Below are 17,931 nucleotides of genomic sequence, written 5' to 3' on the forward strand. Positions count from 1 at the left end.
TTTCCGACCCACCTCGCATTTCCCCGTCGATCATACATATGCTGTGCCTCAGAATTAATAACAACCAATGGTGTGCTTGTTGACTTCACTTGGCAAGCGATTTTTGAGTTGTGTGTGTGCAAAAATATACAATTATTTGGACTACACAACAGACGTCGCATGTCCGACGTGCAGCCACTTAAGCCGCAGTGCAGCGGTAGGGTTGGCTGTGCCTCGGTTCACGTCAGATATGCGAGGCGCACGTGTAGTCTCTAACATAGTTTTGCACAAAAGCTAAAATAACGTTTCTTGCGTGTCGAAAATGAGTGGTCTTACGACGCAAATCCAAACCTTTCAAATTCACTGTCATCATATGTGAAATCCGGAGCACATGCCAAACGGGATGAGGATTTAGCTTGACTCGCTCCATTAACTTTCATTCAAAATTTTGAGCGCTCCAGCCCCATGAATCGGAAGTAGAAGGGCGTGACTTAGGTGCCCCATTGCCCTAACTGGAAAGGTAAAACTAGGTATGTCATTTGGAATATGTGGCACTGGACTTCAGCTTTGGAATCCAGGTTGCCCATCACCATCACCATTATTTTGTATTTTCATGGGTCTGGTGGACCCGGTAGAATTCATCTAAATTTCAACATATTTTACACAAAGTGATTTTACTGTGCATAGAACATTTTTATCACAGAGCTGAGACAATATGTTTTATTGGGTAGCTTTATGCAGCAAAATGCCTATTTCTATTCCAAGATTCTGACTATCACCATTATTCTCTATTTTCATGGGGCTGGTGGCCCCGGTAGACTTCATCCAAATTTCTAAATATTTTACAGTGTGTTTTTACTGGGTGTAGAACATCTTTACTATAGGGCCAAGGCAATATCTTTTCATAGGGGGCATCTGATGCACCCTAACCACCATCATATTCTTAGTATTCATTATGACTGGGAAAAATTGCACTTTTCATACATGAAACTGGGATCTTGGCCATTTTGAATGTCAAGAAATTGCCATTTTTAGCTGCAAAAATGACTGTATTTGGGCCATACTATAAAATATTTGTTTATTACTTAGCAAACTTTCATGAAAAGATCAAATTCGGCAATAGGCAGCCCAGTTTCATTGAGCAGCATAGTTGCAGTACCTTTTTTGACCGTTTTAGAGAAATTGAGAAATTAATCTTTCTCATTTGCACTTGAAGAGGTACCCTCATTTTGTATCTTGCTTTGATCATTACATGTGCAATGAAAAAATAAAGGCAACTAATTCTTCAACTTTATCGCGTGTAACTTTATTGTAGTTGGTCTTATAGGCTCAACTGGAACCAACTTACAACTGACGAACTTGGCTGACATGCATATTGGTAGATGCGTGTGCCTTGAGGTGTTTTCTAGCTTGATCTGAACTGATAAGGACAACAATGAATGTTTAATTAATTAAGGTATATTGATTTTATGATTGACTTTTATTATGTTTGATGTTCATGTGGCTTGACAAGTATTGTCTTAATACAGTTAATTAGATGTGTTGAACAATCCAAACAATATTTTGTTGTGGGAACATAAATATATTATGGAAAGTATTTCCATCCAATTTGATTATGCTACCATAGCAAGATGTTGCTTTGTTGAGTCTATCAATGTAAATACTGCTGTAACTACCCCATGAAGTTGGTTCATCCAGACCTAAACCAAATATGTTGGAGCAACATGTAAAAGTTATGATGGATTAACCCTTTCTATTAAGGTTGAAATAACCTTTAAAAGTTATGTTGGCTGTACCCCTAGTACTTAGGTCACAGTTACAGTTACATGTTATGTTGATCCAACATATTGACCTTAATGTGACTCAACAAAAACATTTCTTGCTAAGGTAGCATAATCAAATTGGATGGAAATACTTTCCATAATTTTTTTATGTTCCGCCAACAAATAATTTGTTTCAGTGTATCTCTCTCTCTCTCAACCTGTTTTTTGTTACGTTCAATCTAATTCTTCCTCCTCCTCCTCCTCCTCCTCCTCTCTCTCTCTCTCTCTCTCTCTCTCTCTCTCTCTCTCTCTCTCTCTCTCTCTCTCTCTCTCTCTCTCTCCCCTTATCTCTCTTTCCTCACCTCTCTCTGTCCCAGACTGTGTAGAATAGCACAATGCATGTTTGTCTGCTGCAGTGTTAATTTCGTCAACCATGACTATGACTAAAATATTTCGTCAATGCCCTTTTTTGATTTTCGTCATTTAGACTAAGACAAAGACTAAATTGGGAAGGCAATGACTAAAATATGACTAAGACTAAAATTGATTTTCGTCATTGTGACTAAGACTAAGACTAAGACTACATGTTAAAAAGCTGACGAAATTAACACAGGTATTAAATAAAATAGAGAAAAAGAGAACCAGTGTGTGAAGAAGTTTTATTCTGTACAGTGTGATATATGTTAAGAAGAGAAGCAGTGTGCGGAGAAGGTTTTTTCTCTACAGTCAATGATATATGTTAAAAGTGTGTGGAGAAGTTCTGTAATGTACAGTGTTGACTAAAATGACGAAAATGACTAAAAATTGACTAAGACTAAAATTGATTTTCGTCATTTAGACTAAGACTAAGAGTAAATTGGGAAGGCAATGACTAAAATATGACTAAGACTAAAATTGATTTTCGTCATTGTGACTAAGACTACGACTAAATAAAAAAAAGCTGACAAAATTAACACTGGTCTGCTGTCTGCCATGCAGGGCTTGACACTGGCACCTGCCAACCGGCCAAATGCTGGTAAAACTTGGCTGTGGCTAGTAATAATTTCAGTGTCACTAGCCAATTTGGCTGGCAGCTTATTCCTTGGTATGACACACGCATCATAGTAGCTTGTAGTCTGTTGTTTGCCCCTTCAATTGCTTGTATTCAAGTTCAAGAAAAAGCCCAGTAACTCGAAAGTTTCTATACTTCCTTGTAGAAAGCTTTACACGTATCTTGCTTTAGCACCTCATCTTCTGAGGTAAGATGTACACTATCATGATAAAGAAAACAAAAACGATTTTAAAATGGCTTGTGGAAAAATAACATACTGTATGTTTGTCTGCTGTCTGCCATGGGTAGGTTACGTTCAATCTAATTCTTCCTCTTCTTCCTCCTCCTCTCTTTCTCTCTCTCTCTCTCTCTCTCCCCTTATCTCTCTCTCCTCACCTCTCTCTGTCCCAGACTGTATAGAATAGCATAATGTATGTTTGTCTGCTGTCTGCCATGGGTGCGTACCGTAAGGCCGGGTCGTTGGCAATGGTGTTCCGCTGGCTGTAGATGGCCTTGGCCAGGGCATTGCCCACAGGGAAGCCCTCGCGTGCCAGCCGTATGCTGGGCAGGAACAGCTCTGGCCAGGGCAGCTTGCCGTGCCGCTGGTGTGCCAGCTCGTAGCCACGGATCTCGCCTGGCACCGCGATGGCCAGCCCACCTGCCATATGGGGATGGAGATGGAGACGGAGACAAACGAATATGCACACACACACACACACACACACACACACACACACACACATACACACGCACGCACGCACGCACGCACGCACGCACACACACACACACACACACACACACACACACACACACACACACACACACACACACACACACACACACACACACACACACACACACACACAGACTCCCATTAAAAGAGTTGGTTTTAATCTATAAACGTATGAATTGCTCAATCTCGTGCATAACAAGAAAAGTATACAAATGCATGCTGGCTCTCACACAAACACAAAAAAACATCTTGACACCTCTTGAAATCATTAAAGGTACACTGTGTAAGATTTGTAGTTGTTTATTTCCAGAATTCATGCTACCCATTACTAATGTTACCTTTTTCATGAATACGTACCACCACCATCAAATTCTAAGTATTCACTGGAGTATGACTGGATGATACATGAAAAGGGGGATCTTCTCCATGGTCCGCCATTTTGAATTTCTAGAAATAGCCATTTTTAGCTGCAAAAATAACTGTACTTGGGCCATACTAGAAAATATGATATTATTAAGTAAACTTTCATGAAAAGATCAAATTTGGCAATAGGCAGCCCAGTTTCAATGTGCAGTACCTTTTTTGACCAATTCCTGCAAAGTGTCCTTTAAGGTTGAAATTATAATACACAGTACATTACACAGTACATCCTGTGCCTTGTGATCGCCTCGTAAACTGAGAAAACCCTCCATTATAGAGCCATTGCCAAGTGTGATGACTGGCTTGTTGGGACTTTGAACACATCCAATAAAAGTCTTTGATGGACGGTTAGGGCAATGCATGCCGTGACCTTTTGTCATCTCTCCAGAAGGTACTGTGCAGAGTAAATAAATGTCCCTGACAGAGTTCAGATGCAAAACCCCCTAACTCCATTTCTGAAGACCTGCACTTCTATATTTTTAAAGAACCCCGTTGTTGGTTTGGTTTACATTCATGTACTTGATAATACAAATAAATAGTTATATTGCATAAATAAAATAAATAAATATGCAATTTTGATAGCTTTGTATTAAATAAAAATGAATTAAGATTATTTTCTGAAAAGGCACTTAGCGGGTTTTGCATCTGAACTCTTCGTATACAGTAGTTCAAATATGCTGTACATACACATAATTCATTCCTGCAAATATTTTAGAGTCTAAGTCTTTTTTTTCTAAATCAGATTACTCCTAAAAGGTGTAAGGTGATGTAAGTGTGTGTGTGTGTGTGTGTGTGTGTGTGTGTGTGTGTGTGTGTGTGTGTGTGTGTGTGTGTGTGTGTGTGTGTGTGTGTGTGTGTGTGTGTGTGTGTGTGTGTGTGTGTGTGTGTGTGTGTATTACAGGTGTACACGTTTTACAGCCACTCACACTTTCTATCTCTCTATCTCTTTCTATCTGTGTGTGTGTATGTACGACAGGTGTTAAGCATTACAGGGCTGTTAAGTTTACAGACACTCATACTTTTGATCTTTCTCTCTTTATGTCTCTCTATCTCTCTATATCTCTCTATCTCTTTCTATCTATCTATCTCTTTCTATCTCTATATCTCTCTATCTCTTTCTACCTCTCTTTTACTCTCTCTGTGTCTGTGTCTGTGTCTGTGTCTCTCTCTCTGTGTCTGTGTCTGTGTCTCTCTCTCTCTCTCTCTCTCTCTCTCTCTCTCTCTCTCTGCTTCCCTCATTCACTTACCCGGTAGCTCTCTCTCACACATCTTCAAGTTCTATCCGTGTCTTATCTCACACCATGCAAGGACGACTCTCACTATAAAGTCACCGATCTCCAGCAATCATTGCTGATCCTGCATCATTACGTAAATGGTTAATGGATACCGTTTCGGGCGAGGTCCTTGTCGCCTCCAAACATGCCCGTGGTTGCGTTGATTGGAGCCGTTTCTCGTGCGTTGATGGTCTCCACTGTTCCTGTGTGACCACAATAACAATAAAAAAAATAGTCAGTTGTCACTTTGTGGAGGAAGAGTCAGTTCTCGAATCACCCCCCACCCCACACACACACACACACCCTTTAACACAAAAAAGGGTGCTGAATGCCTGAGCCCTTTTTAAGAAAAGCTGCCCTCAGCTTATAAAAAACGAAATATCTCAGCTTCTGAAGCACATAAAAACATGCACTATGTTGCATTTAAACGCTAAGACCCTCATCTCTCATTAGAATGTGTTCATTCATCTCAAACATTCATCTTTTTAATAAATTTGTCTCAAATCTCATATGCCTGAATGTTGCGTAATGCAGCTCCAGGCGCCAGGGTCAATGTTGCACAATGCAACATCAGGCATCAATGGGTTAAAGCAAAGCGTGCCGCTTCCATCCATTGTACAATTTGAACTCTGAATTTGGACATTCTTTTGACATGTGGAAATAGAAACACTATTTTTATTTGGCTTTTTTTTACTACTTGACTACTGGGAAGGGTGGAGGCGAAGGGGGTGCTACTGCACATTGTCACATTTTCAACACCACTGTTGCTAAAGCCTCCATAGATCACTGTCATTGTGTCTGTTAGCCATTCACTTCATTCTCAGTGTTACATTAAAATTTGTACTTAAATTTGTCAGAGCTAAAGATGTGAGAAATGTTGGGGGCAAATTCTTTTAGATTTCCTTGGATGGGGCACTTCAGACTTTACAGTAAATCTATAAACAAAAACTCTCAAGTGTCTTATGCCAATCAAACAGTAGTTTAAACATCATATTGTGCTCAGGTTCTGTTAACATCCACACCTCTTCCCAGTAAAAACAATCTTCTCATGATGCTGATACTGTATGTTCTGCTACATAAGCGTGCACAGGTAGAGATGAGGTGGTGCTACGTATAACACCTGCCCTTTGCCCTCCTGGACAAAAATGGGAGCTTTCGTAAATTCTACCAGGGAGACTCGAATTTCTCGGCTGTCAAACTTACTAGGCTAACCATCCAATCTCCCTTTTGACAGATCATACATGCGTCATCATTGCCCAGGATCGCCAACCAATCACAACGCGAGATTGGGGATTTCCCCGTTACGCATCACTCATGCATCGTTCCCTCTCAGCCAATGGATCGCATTCACGTTTGTTTAAAAATCAGTCACTCATTCTGATCTCTGCTTTCCAGTTAAGCCGACTTTGAAGTGGCTGTCCGGCGTTTTCGTTATCAAACATTCTGTTTATTTTCTACCTAGTTATCCTCACCTTACCGCTGCTGGGATGGAATTTCCAACCGCTCAAACGCGTGGCACGCAATCGGTGCTTTCTTATAGCCAATATTTTCCTCGCAAGGCTTCAATCAATTTGCTTGGCACGCCGCTCCCTGATTTCCCGACGCTCGTGGATTTGCTTTTGAACTAGCCTGCCTGTGGATGGATTTCCCCGAACTGGTGTAATTCGTGAGTAACCTGGCGGCTTTCCCTTCACTTATCCTGCGGACCAAAGGAACGTTTATCTCAGCGAATGACTATTTTTGCGGGGGAGTTGTCCAGGCAAGTCGCCTCTCATGCCTCATACTCGGCTTGTTGCACTGTCTCGGATATCAGTCTCGTCTGCCGCTGGTTGACTGATGGACTACGTTTCGTTTGCTGTCATTGGGGATAATTCCATGAACTGATTGGGGTGACTTTTGGATCATTTGCTGGTGCTCTCTCGTTGCGCCTCGCTCACTTAGCCCGGCATATCTGCTCAGCACATTGGTTTTTACGGAGGCGTTATGGGTACTGCGAGTCACCATTTACTTGGTCGTCGTCGGCCTCTCTGCTGCGGATGGACTGGTGATTCGCTTGCCAACATTATAGAGCATTTCATGAACCGGTTGGTGTGGCTTTTTGGAACGTCACTGGGGGTAGGCCTTCAGATTTAAATGGGCTAATTATATCTCGAAGTGCCTCGCCCGCACGCATAACCCGACGTTAACCTTCTGTGTTTCGTGCTGCCTGTCACGACACCGGATGGAGGACATTGCAGAGCCATGTACTCGTAATCGTCAAACGTATTGTTACAAACGTACTTCCTATGTTCCGGAGCGATGTTGCAAGGACCTCAGCCTACGGGCCGTAGCACCGCCTACAGTTTTTCATTCATGTGGATTCCGGTCGTGCGTTCATCAGTTTGCACCCGCCTATTTTCAATGAAAGACTGGCCCATGTGGCGCAGGAGTGGCGGTCTCGTTGACTTTTAAGAGTTATGGCTTCGGTTCGTAGGCCTAGACTGCTGGCTCGCACATTAAGCTATGCGCGCTTGCCAATCATCACCTCATGTCATCGCACTGCCTGCAGTTTGTATTGATAGAAGTGTACCTTGCTTCCTCACTCCCGCTTCAAGCCATTCAGGGCTGGATTTAGTGAAAGGGACACTGTGATTTTAGTTGTTTATTTCCAGAATTCATGCTGCAAATTCACTAATGTTACTTTTTTCATGAATACTTGCCCCCACCATCAAATTCTAAGTATTTCTTATGACTGGAAAATTGCACTTTTCTTACATGAAAGGGGGGATCTTCTCCATGGTCCGCCATTTTTGAATTTCCCAAAATAGCATTTTTTTTAGCTCAAAAAAAAAAGAAAAGAAAAAAAACTTTACTTGGACCGTACTAGAAAATATTGTTTATTACATGGTAAACTTTCATGTAAGACCAAATTTGGCAATAGGCAGCTCAGTTTCAATGAGCAGCAAGTTGCAGTACCTTTTTTGACCATTTCCTGCACAGTGTACCTTTTAAAGATCACGCGGGGCTTTCGGCCCGCGCCCGGTCGCCGAGCATCAAGGGATATAGTAGCCTGTCGCAATGCCTTGTCTATTTCGAGTTATTTTGATCACAATGGGCTACATGTACACCGTCCAAATATAAGTAAATAAATGAGTGATATCCGTGGAAATGTAAATCGATGATGACAGTTAATAATCATAATTAAATTATACATGAAACTCGGCCCATGGAGTCCTGTCAGGGTTCTGATCACACCCCATTGATAGCCGTCCATGGGCTAACCCTCTCACTCTGTACACCACTCGTGCCCTTAGGCTTCATTGGAATCGTCAGGTCGCTCGGACTGTGATGTGTCTCGGACTGTGATTGTGTTTGTTTTCTCATATCTGGTGATGGTGGTCTCTGCTGCTTTCCCGTACACTTTCACATACACGTGCATCTGCCGCTCCACGTAGGGCATACGCTACGTAATGCACTGGGCATCGGCCCCAACGTCGGACTGGGCATCGGCCCCGACGATGGACTGGGCTCTGGCCCCGACGATGGACTGGGCTCTGGCCCCGACGATGGACTGGGCTCTGGCCCCGACGAAGGACTGGGCTCTGGCCCCGACGAAGGACTGGGCTCTGGCCCCGACGAAGGACTGGGCTCTGGCCCCGACGAAGGACTGGGCTCTGGCCCCGACGAAGGACTGGGCTCTGGCCCCGACATTGGACTGGGCATCGGCCCCGACATTGGACTGGGCATCGGCCCCAACGTCACCCTGGGCCGGCGACTCCGCATCACCCTGGGCCGGCGACTCCGCATCACCCTGGGCCGGCGACTCCGCATCACCCTGGGCCGGCGCCTCAGGGCTCGTGCTTTAACGGCGCACCTCAGCATTGCCCTGGGCTGTCTCACCTCAACACCACGGCTCAACACCACGGCTCAAAATCACAACTCGGCATCACAATGGGCCATCGCCTCAGCATCGCACTGGGCTGTCGCCCCAACTTTAGCGCCAGTCACCTGCTTGTATCGGTATCCTCATCCATCCTGCATGACAAACTTATCACAGCTACCCACTGGTAGCGAGTAGGAGTTTATGTCTATTTTGATATGCCATTTTTGTTCCGGTGCCGTTATTCAGTGATGTTTCAGCTTTCTGCTCTGTCCCTCTCAGGTCTCGATAACCGGCTCTCCAACTCTCCTCTGTCGTAAGCTCGCACTTTCTGCATTCTCCTGATTAAGGTGCCCCCCTTTTTTATTGCTAGTCTAATCATGCAGTTACCGCAAGTTGTCTCTCTCAACCAACCAGGGCATCCGCCCCACTGCCTGTGTCAATGCCTGCTTTGCACAAGCATTCACCGCGCCACACCGCGTAGGTGTTTATCATAATTGACAAGGGGTTATTTTTTCCTTGGTCGAGATGTTTTCTTGGTGTTTTATTCATTGTTTGTTTCAGCTACAAGCTCTGCTCTCTCCCCCTCTTAAGTCGTGATTACCAGTTGTCTGCCGATTCCCCTCTGTTTTAACCTGACCTTTCTGCTTATCCTGGCCGAGGTGCTTGTCTTTAATGTTGGCTACTCATGCTTTGTCTCAAGCTGTCTCTCTCATCACTCTGGGCAGACGCCCGCATAGTGCGGGCTTTCAAGGCAATGGGCTGCTGGTTGTCCGACGCATGTGCGTGTTGCATTCGGCTCATTCATCGCTTTGTCATCTTGCTCAGTGTGCTGTTTCTGTTCTGTTAACTCTGTTTCCTTCTTCTCATTCCTCGCTCAAGAGGTATACAGCACGCTCGTTCACAATCGGCGTGGCCACCACGGCCACTAAGCGGGGTCTGTCCCCTACTGCGATCAAGGCGCTGGGCCGTTGGTCGTCTGGCGCATGCGCTTCCTGCATTTGCCTCACTCCTCATCACGTAATTGAAGCATGCTATATCTGGTCTGTAACTTTATGTTTTCTATTCTCATTTCTGGTGACGGTGGTATTTTGCTGCGTCGGCGGCATTCACTCTATCTCTTGGGGGGCTATCGCTCCGGTCACCCGGTCATGTCTGTATTCTATCCTTCTCTCATCTTATCAGATTGATTTTATAGTGGTCCGTAAGCCTGTTATCTCCATATTTTGTAACATCGAACCAGCCTGGCTAGTTGCCGTGGTTGTTTATCCGTGATGTCAACTATCATACCATATTACATTATATTATAGCCTACGTTCATTCATTCATCCATTCATTCATTTACTCATTCATCACCATGTTCTACTCTCTCCCTTAGGTCACGATTCCGGCTCCCTACCTACTGTCATAATCTAAGTTTTCAGCGCTCTCCTGACCAAGGTGCATCTATCAATCAAATCATAACGCTCTACTGCCTCTCTGCTCTCAGAGCATCTGCGCCATCGCCCGTTAACATAGCATCATCATCATCATCATCATCGTCATCATCACAGGGCTCCAGCCTCTGCCGGGCCGCCGCCCATAGCTTAAGCCTCCACTTCTCCTGACCAAGGTCACGGTTCTGGCTCTCCACCTACTCCCGTCACAATCTAAGTTCACAGCGCTCTCCTGCCCAAGGTGCATCTCTCAAGCATAACCTACCGCCGTGCTGTCTCTCTGTTCTCAGCGCATCCGCGCCGTGTCTTCTTGCATAGCCAAAGATACCGACATTATCATCATCACCATCATCACAGGCTTCATGCCTCGGCTAGACTGCCGCCCATAGCTTAAGCCTTAGAACATCCCTATCATTTATAATCTCATTTAATCTATCATCATTCGTCTTCCAACCTATCACCCATCATCATTGTCATCATTGTCATCATTGTCATCATTATCATCATTATCATCATCATCATCATCATCATCACCTATCGTCCTTCATTTTCCGTCTATCAATCAATCATCTAACTAACTTTTCATGTCTTTCAGATGGTGTCTCCTTGTAAGCTGTAGGTGAGTTCACTTCTAATCTCTATTTTTGGGGCAGGCTACGCCCGCCTCCATCTCCGCTGGAGGATATGCCGTCCTACCCTGGAGTTCAACGCGAAGACGGGAACCTTCGCCAAACTGATTCATGCATTTTATATCAAGTGTAAATTGTTCGCCAAACGGATTCATGCATTTTTGTATCATGTCTATTGTTCAATAAATGTTAATAACGTTCATTTGCCTCTCGAGTCTTCATGGTAGAAATGGGAGCTTGCGTAAATTCTACCAGGGAGACTCGAATTTCTCGGCTGTCAAACTTACTAGGCTAACCATCCAATCTCCCTTTTGACAGATCATACATGCGTCATCATTGCCCAGGATCGTCAACCAATCACAACGCGAGATTGGGGATTTCCCCGTTACGCATCACTCATGCATCGTTCCCTCTCAGCCAATGGATCGCATTCACGTTTGTTTAAAAATCAGTCACTCATTCTGATCTCTGCTTTCCAGTTAAGCCGACTTTGAAGCCACCACCACCCCTCCGTCCACCGTCACCAGTGGTTTCCGTCTGTTAGGGGGTAGGCTACGCCCGCCTCCATCTCCGCTGGAGGATATGCCGTCCCACCCTGGAGTTCAACGCGAAGACGGGAACCTTCGCCAAACTGATTCATGCATTTTATATCAAGTGTAAATTGTTCGCCAAACGGATTCATGCATTTTTGTATCATGTCTATTGTTCAATAAATGTTAATAATGTTCATTTGCCTCTCGAGTCTTCATGGTAGAAATGCCCTTTTTGAAAGTTCTTTTTTTGGGAAGTTTTGTTGTCCGAATGGACTATGGTTAATTTTAACTTGATCATCTACAAATGCTTGAGGAACATGTGACAATAATCCCCCAATACAATATATAGCCTCTTTAGCCTAGTAAGGCATCCAGACATTCCACATGTACCCCGCCTTTCCCTCGAGTATCTGACCCCCAAAAATGAATGACATCATTTTTGTGTCATTATCTGGTATTATGACGTCATTATGACATCATCTGATTATAATGCCCAAAATCTCGCCATAATGTATTTTCCATCAAATTTAGGTAATGCACTTAAATTTTTATGATTATATGCTTCAGACCACTTTAATGCTCACAAATCTGTCTGATGCTAATGGAAATAACAAAAAAATATGAAAAAGGAACAATAATGAGACTTAGATCATTGATTTTCGGTCAGACATACCTGTCAGAAAACCGTTGCCATGGCAACGGCAAAAATGATAAACATAATCTTTTGATACTAAACTGTAGCCAACTAAATTTTAGGAAAAGTCACCAAGTTTTGTAGTCATAGCTTAAGTCGTTAAGGAATTATACAACATCAAAGTTGGTGCGGGCACTTTTAACCCGCCCCCCCCCCCCCCCCCCAGTCTGGATAGGGTTAAAGCAGTGGTTCTCAACCTTTCTTTTGCAGAAACACCCCATTGACATCATGATAAGACTGACAACGCCCCCCTTAGTATTACAAAATTAAATGGACTATTTCCCCCCAATGGCAACTAAGCATCGTCCCCTCTCAGCTGTAACACCCCCCCCCCCCCCCCCCCCCCCCCACGGACTCTCCAATGCCCCCTGGGTGGCTGTAGGGCCCCCATTGAGAAACACTAGTTTACAGTTTTTTTCAATTGTCCAATCCTCAGCGACATTTGCAAAACTCTTCATACAGTTAGCACACCAAGGCTTTCCAGTGCCAATGCAGTTGACACATTACATCCATTTTTCACACAATTACACATTTATTCGTGTATATGTAACAGTGTATGCTTTTGAGAAGAAAATGAACTGTTTGGCTAATTGTGCTTGGTAGGTGGTAGTCTGTGTTAAGAGTTTAGAAAAAGTATCCAAAGTATGGGTAAGCGCTTGTTAGCAATTGAAAAAAACTGTAAAGCACTGTCTATGTCCATACTGTCTTATGTCCATGTATGAGTAGTACTGTCTATGTCTATACTGTCTATGTCCTTACCTAGATTAGTCTATGTCTGCATGGGAAAGCAAGAAACGTAATTTCAAATTCTTTGTATGACCAGTGCATGTAAAGAAATTGACAATAAAACCAACTTGACTAAAGTGACAATGAATGTGTGGCACCTGTGTTGGCGTTGTAGATGGTGATGAAGAGGCCGCCTCCGATGCCCATGCTGTGGGGGTTCATCATGCCCACGCACAGCAGAGCGGCGATGGCGCCGTCCACCGCCGACCCACCCTTCTGCAGGATGTCCCTGTGTATACGCACACATGCACACACACAGACACACACGCGCACAGATACACACACACACACATAGGCATGAACACGCACACACACGCACGCATGCACGCAAACGCACACAAACACACACACACACACACACACACACACACACACACACACACACACACACACGCATGCGCGCGTGCATACACACACACACACAAACACACACATATGCGTGCACACACGCACACACACACACACACACACACACACACACACACACACACACACACACACACACACACACACACACACACACACACACACACACACACACACACACACATGCAGTACAAATGGTACAGACAATGCTCCCCTTACCTTCCTATCTCAGAGCAGGGCCCAGCGTCCGCGGCCACGGCAGCTTTGAATGGGCCATTGGTCACCACGGGATCCTTCCTCGTGCCCACCCCGAAGAAAACTCCCACGAATATGCTGACCGCCGCCACCAGCAGCACCGCCAGCCCCACCACTACGGTCTTCTTCACCATCTTACTAAAGGACAACATGGAGACAGAGAAGCTTATTTACCATCTTACTAAAGAACAACATGGAGACAGAGAAGCTTATTCACCATCTTACTAAAGGACAGCATGGAGATAGAGAAGATTATTCACCATCTTACTAAAGGACAACATAGAGACAGATGTTAGATCACAAATGAGGCACTTGTGCACTTCGGGCACTATGTTTTACTAATCCGCTATATGCACTGAAATATGAACACTGAGGTGCACAAGTGCACCATTTGAGATCCAGCATGAGCAAGTTTATCCATTACATTACATGACATGACATTACATGACATTACATTAGGCCTACTTTTCATTAGGCTATACTTAGCTGACGCTTTAAGCCAAAGTTATTTTAAAGGGAATTGGTTACAGTCACTGGAGCCATGTGCCTTCCACAAGGGCATGTTAGCCATGGATAGAAGTGTAGGGAGAATGGTAAGGGTGGGATTTGAAACGGCAACCTTCTGAGCAGGGGTCTCTGGCGACCCTATTCACTTGCTGAAAATGTTTACCTACATCATAACAACATTGCTATGGCATTACAGAGAGCCATAGTGCTGTGCTAAGGGGTTAATACCACCTCAATAGACCATGGCTTCCCCATATAGTAAAGGGCATGTAAAGGGCACACTTCACCATCTTATTGAAGGGTAACATGGAGATGGTACAACTTAATTTGCCATCTTATTAACCCATTTAAGCCTAAGGCACCTGCAAAAAACACCTGCAGAATAACTGCACCCTTTTTGGGAAAAGGTGCCCTCAGTCTACAAAAACCTTAATATCTCATCCTCCAACGCACATAAATACATGAAATAAGTTGCGTTTCAAATGTGCATTAAAATGTGTTCATTCAGCCTAACATACCCACATTTTTTATTTTAAAAAACCCTCAAATCTCAAGAGCCTAAATCCAGCATCGATATGTCGCTCCAGGCGGCTATAGGTCAATGCTGTCTAGGCTATACGCAGCCTCAGGATTGGTTGAAGGACACATGGAAATAGAACAAGCATTTTCATCACTATGATCTTCTTCAACATCTACCGAAAGACAACATGGAGAGAGAACAAACTTATTCTTACTAAAGGACAATGTGGAGTGAGAACAAGCTTGTTTATCAGGTTACTAAAGAACACATGGAGACAGAACAAGCTTATTTGACACTGTGCACTTATGTTCCATCTTACTGTGGGCAATATGGACATAGAAAAGCATATTCATCAGCTTACTAAAGGACACGAAGAGACAGAACAAATGTATTCACCACTGCTCTTCGACATCTTACTGAGGGAAATATGGAGTCAAAACAAGCTTATCCACTTTCTTACTGAAGGCAATGTGGATACAGAACAGCCTCATTCACAATCTTACTGAGGAAAACATTTACCACTATTGACATCTTCACCATCATACTGAAGGGAATATGGAGACAGAACAAGCTTCTTCACCACTATTATGGACTGTTTCACTATCTTACTGAGGAACACCCAGCGACAGGACAAACTTTTTCACCATTGAGGGAGATATAGAGACAGAACATGCTTTTTCACCATTGTACTGAGGATGACTTGGAGACCATTGTGGAACTGTACAGACCATTGTGACACAGAACAGAACAGAACAGAACAGAACATAACAGAACAGAACAGAACCGAACAGAACAGAACAGAACAGAACAGAACAGAACAGAACAGAACAGAACAGAACAGAACAGAGCAGAGCAGAGCAGAGCAGAGGAAAGAGACAGGAGACAAAACAATCTTATTCACTATCTTACTGAGGGCTACATGGAGATAGAACAAACTTATTCCCCACCAGGTGTTGGCGGGCCTATTCACTATTTGTGTAAAATACTCATCTACATCATAAAAACATTGCTATTACAGTACCGAGAGCCCTAACCGATTAACCCGTGTATGCCTATACTGCACCTGCAAAAAGGGCCAAGCCCTTTTCCAGAAAAGTTGCCCTCAGCCTATGAAGACCTAAATATCTCAGCCTCTGAAGCACATTATTCAAGCCCCATTCAAGGTCTCTCCAATCAATGCATTCAATGTATTTTGGACCCAATTCTGCTCACTGGGCCCCTGGGCCCCTGGGACCACTGACCCCTTTGTTCCCTCTATCAGCTTCCCTAACCATGTCCACAGACATTAAAATACATTTCCCAGCAACTGGGTTGTAATGGTTTATAGCAGGGCTGTAGTACTCGAGTCCAGACTCGGCCCGAGTCCGGACTCAAGTCCGTTTTTTTTTGGACTTGGACTGGTCTCGAACTCGATATTGTTTGGACTTAGACTTGTCTTGGACTCGGACATTGGTCTTTCCAAATTAGGCTTTTGGACTCGCCCGGGTCTGTCATTATTTTGTTTAGAACACAGGCCATCATAGATTCTAAAGTGGAGCTTGAAATCCAATAACAAACATGTTTGTCTTCACATCCATGGCATAAAGGTTACCCTCAAAGGTTCACATTATTGAAATTCATCCTTTTCATTGTTTAACACTGACCGACATGTGACTCGGACTTGACTTGGACTCTAGTCTTTTTGGACTTGGTCTTGTCTCGGACTCGAACCTCTTTGGACTCGTACTTGTCTCGGACTTGACTATTCTGGTCTTGGACGTATATTGGACTCTACAAAGGTAGACTTGACTACAGCCTTGGTTTATAGCCACAGCAATTACACAACAAAAAAAAACAGACAGGGAGAGAGACATTCCTCACAATTTGATAACTGAGTAACCTTTGCAGCAGACTCAGAGCATCTGCACTACAGCAACAGCGGCCACTAGATCTGGGCTCTGGATGTGGCCCCAACCCGGGCCAGATATGGCTCAGCTGACACGAGCAAGGAACCACTTTCACTGGCTACTACAGAAATCATCCCAAAGTGAAATGGAGATAAATGCAGAAAAAAATAAAACAAGAAAAGAAAAAATCTAACAGCTTTGAATACTCACTGAATGCAGAAACACACAGAAGCTATTGGGCCACGAACAAAAAGTTACACACCGTACATAACAATTTCAGCTCATTTAACGCATGAGGAACAGCAACTAGCTTACAGAAATAATTAATAATAATATTAAAAAATAATAATACATTATACATTTTTAGCAATGGTAGAAACCTGAGTAATGTTCAACCTTTTCAATCCTAGTAAGAGTCTTGACATTCAGCAAACTACTGCTCGTGCTTAAGGAGGAACATGACAAAATAAAACAGCTTGGTGTGAAACCCATCAAACAATACAGAAAACAAACGTGCCAGGATTTTTCGACACCCTGTTAGGTTCTCATTCCAGAACTACTGTACTACAATACCATCATGCTCTAAGATAGGCACTCAGAATAATAATAAAAAAAACTACTATTACATGATTTGATAAGTCAAACTATGCATTAAAATTAAAATTCAAATATAGAGTCCACACAGTTTGAAGTTAATCCACATTCCAAAATAAGTAATGTACCTGTTTTCTGCCTAAATTGTTTTACAGGGTAGACATAATTACAGAGAATTACAGTGCTCAGCAACAAAGTGACCTGAACTTACCCTCTTAACACTCCACACACATGCCAACACATACACTGCACACTAATTTGAAACCACTCTTGTATGACAGACCGACCGGTTTCCTGTAAAAGACAAATCCTGAGTCATTCATTCGTTAAGGAGGACCCAATTGCTTACTCTTCAGAGGTTGTCTGAGAATGGGTAAAGTTTATCCATTTCAACACAGCTCTGACCTCTGCCACATTGCTATTATATTGCCAGTGTATGACCATAGGCCACTTGCATGGAATATAAACCTCTTACGCCCTGCATCGTAAAGGATTTGCTGACTTGTCACAGAAAAACTATAGCAAAAAACTGTAGCAATGGCTACAGCTACAGCTACAATTTGTTCTCGGACTCCCTGTAACTTACTGGTTCTCGGGGGGGTTGAGGTGATATGTAGTCTTTGAAGTAGTCTATGTCCTTGGAGATTGAGTGTGTTTATATGTGTCT

General features: G+C 43.5%; 1 protein-coding gene across 1 annotated transcript in view; it reads right to left on the reverse strand.

Annotated features, from left to right (window-relative positions):
- The window catches only part of LOC134458461 (glutathione hydrolase 1 proenzyme-like), a 43,676-nt gene that overhangs the window by 23,847 nt on the left and 1,898 nt on the right, over positions 1-17,931 (reverse strand). The window contains exons 2-5 of the mRNA XM_063210793.1: positions 13,722-13,895; positions 13,235-13,365; positions 5,313-5,402; positions 3,238-3,430 (exon numbers count right to left, since the gene is read on the reverse strand). Of these exons, the coding sequence (XP_063066863.1) occupies positions 3,238-3,430; positions 5,313-5,402; positions 13,235-13,365; positions 13,722-13,891 (584 nt within the window). The 5' untranslated portion in view covers positions 13,892-13,895. The remainder of the gene's footprint in view (positions 1-3,237; positions 3,431-5,312; positions 5,403-13,234; positions 13,366-13,721; positions 13,896-17,931) is intronic.

The sequence above is a fragment of the Engraulis encrasicolus genome, chromosome 11 (assembly GCF_034702125.1).
Source record: "Engraulis encrasicolus isolate BLACKSEA-1 chromosome 11, IST_EnEncr_1.0, whole genome shotgun sequence".
Lineage (NCBI taxonomy): Eukaryota > Metazoa > Chordata > Actinopteri > Clupeiformes > Engraulidae > Engraulis > Engraulis encrasicolus.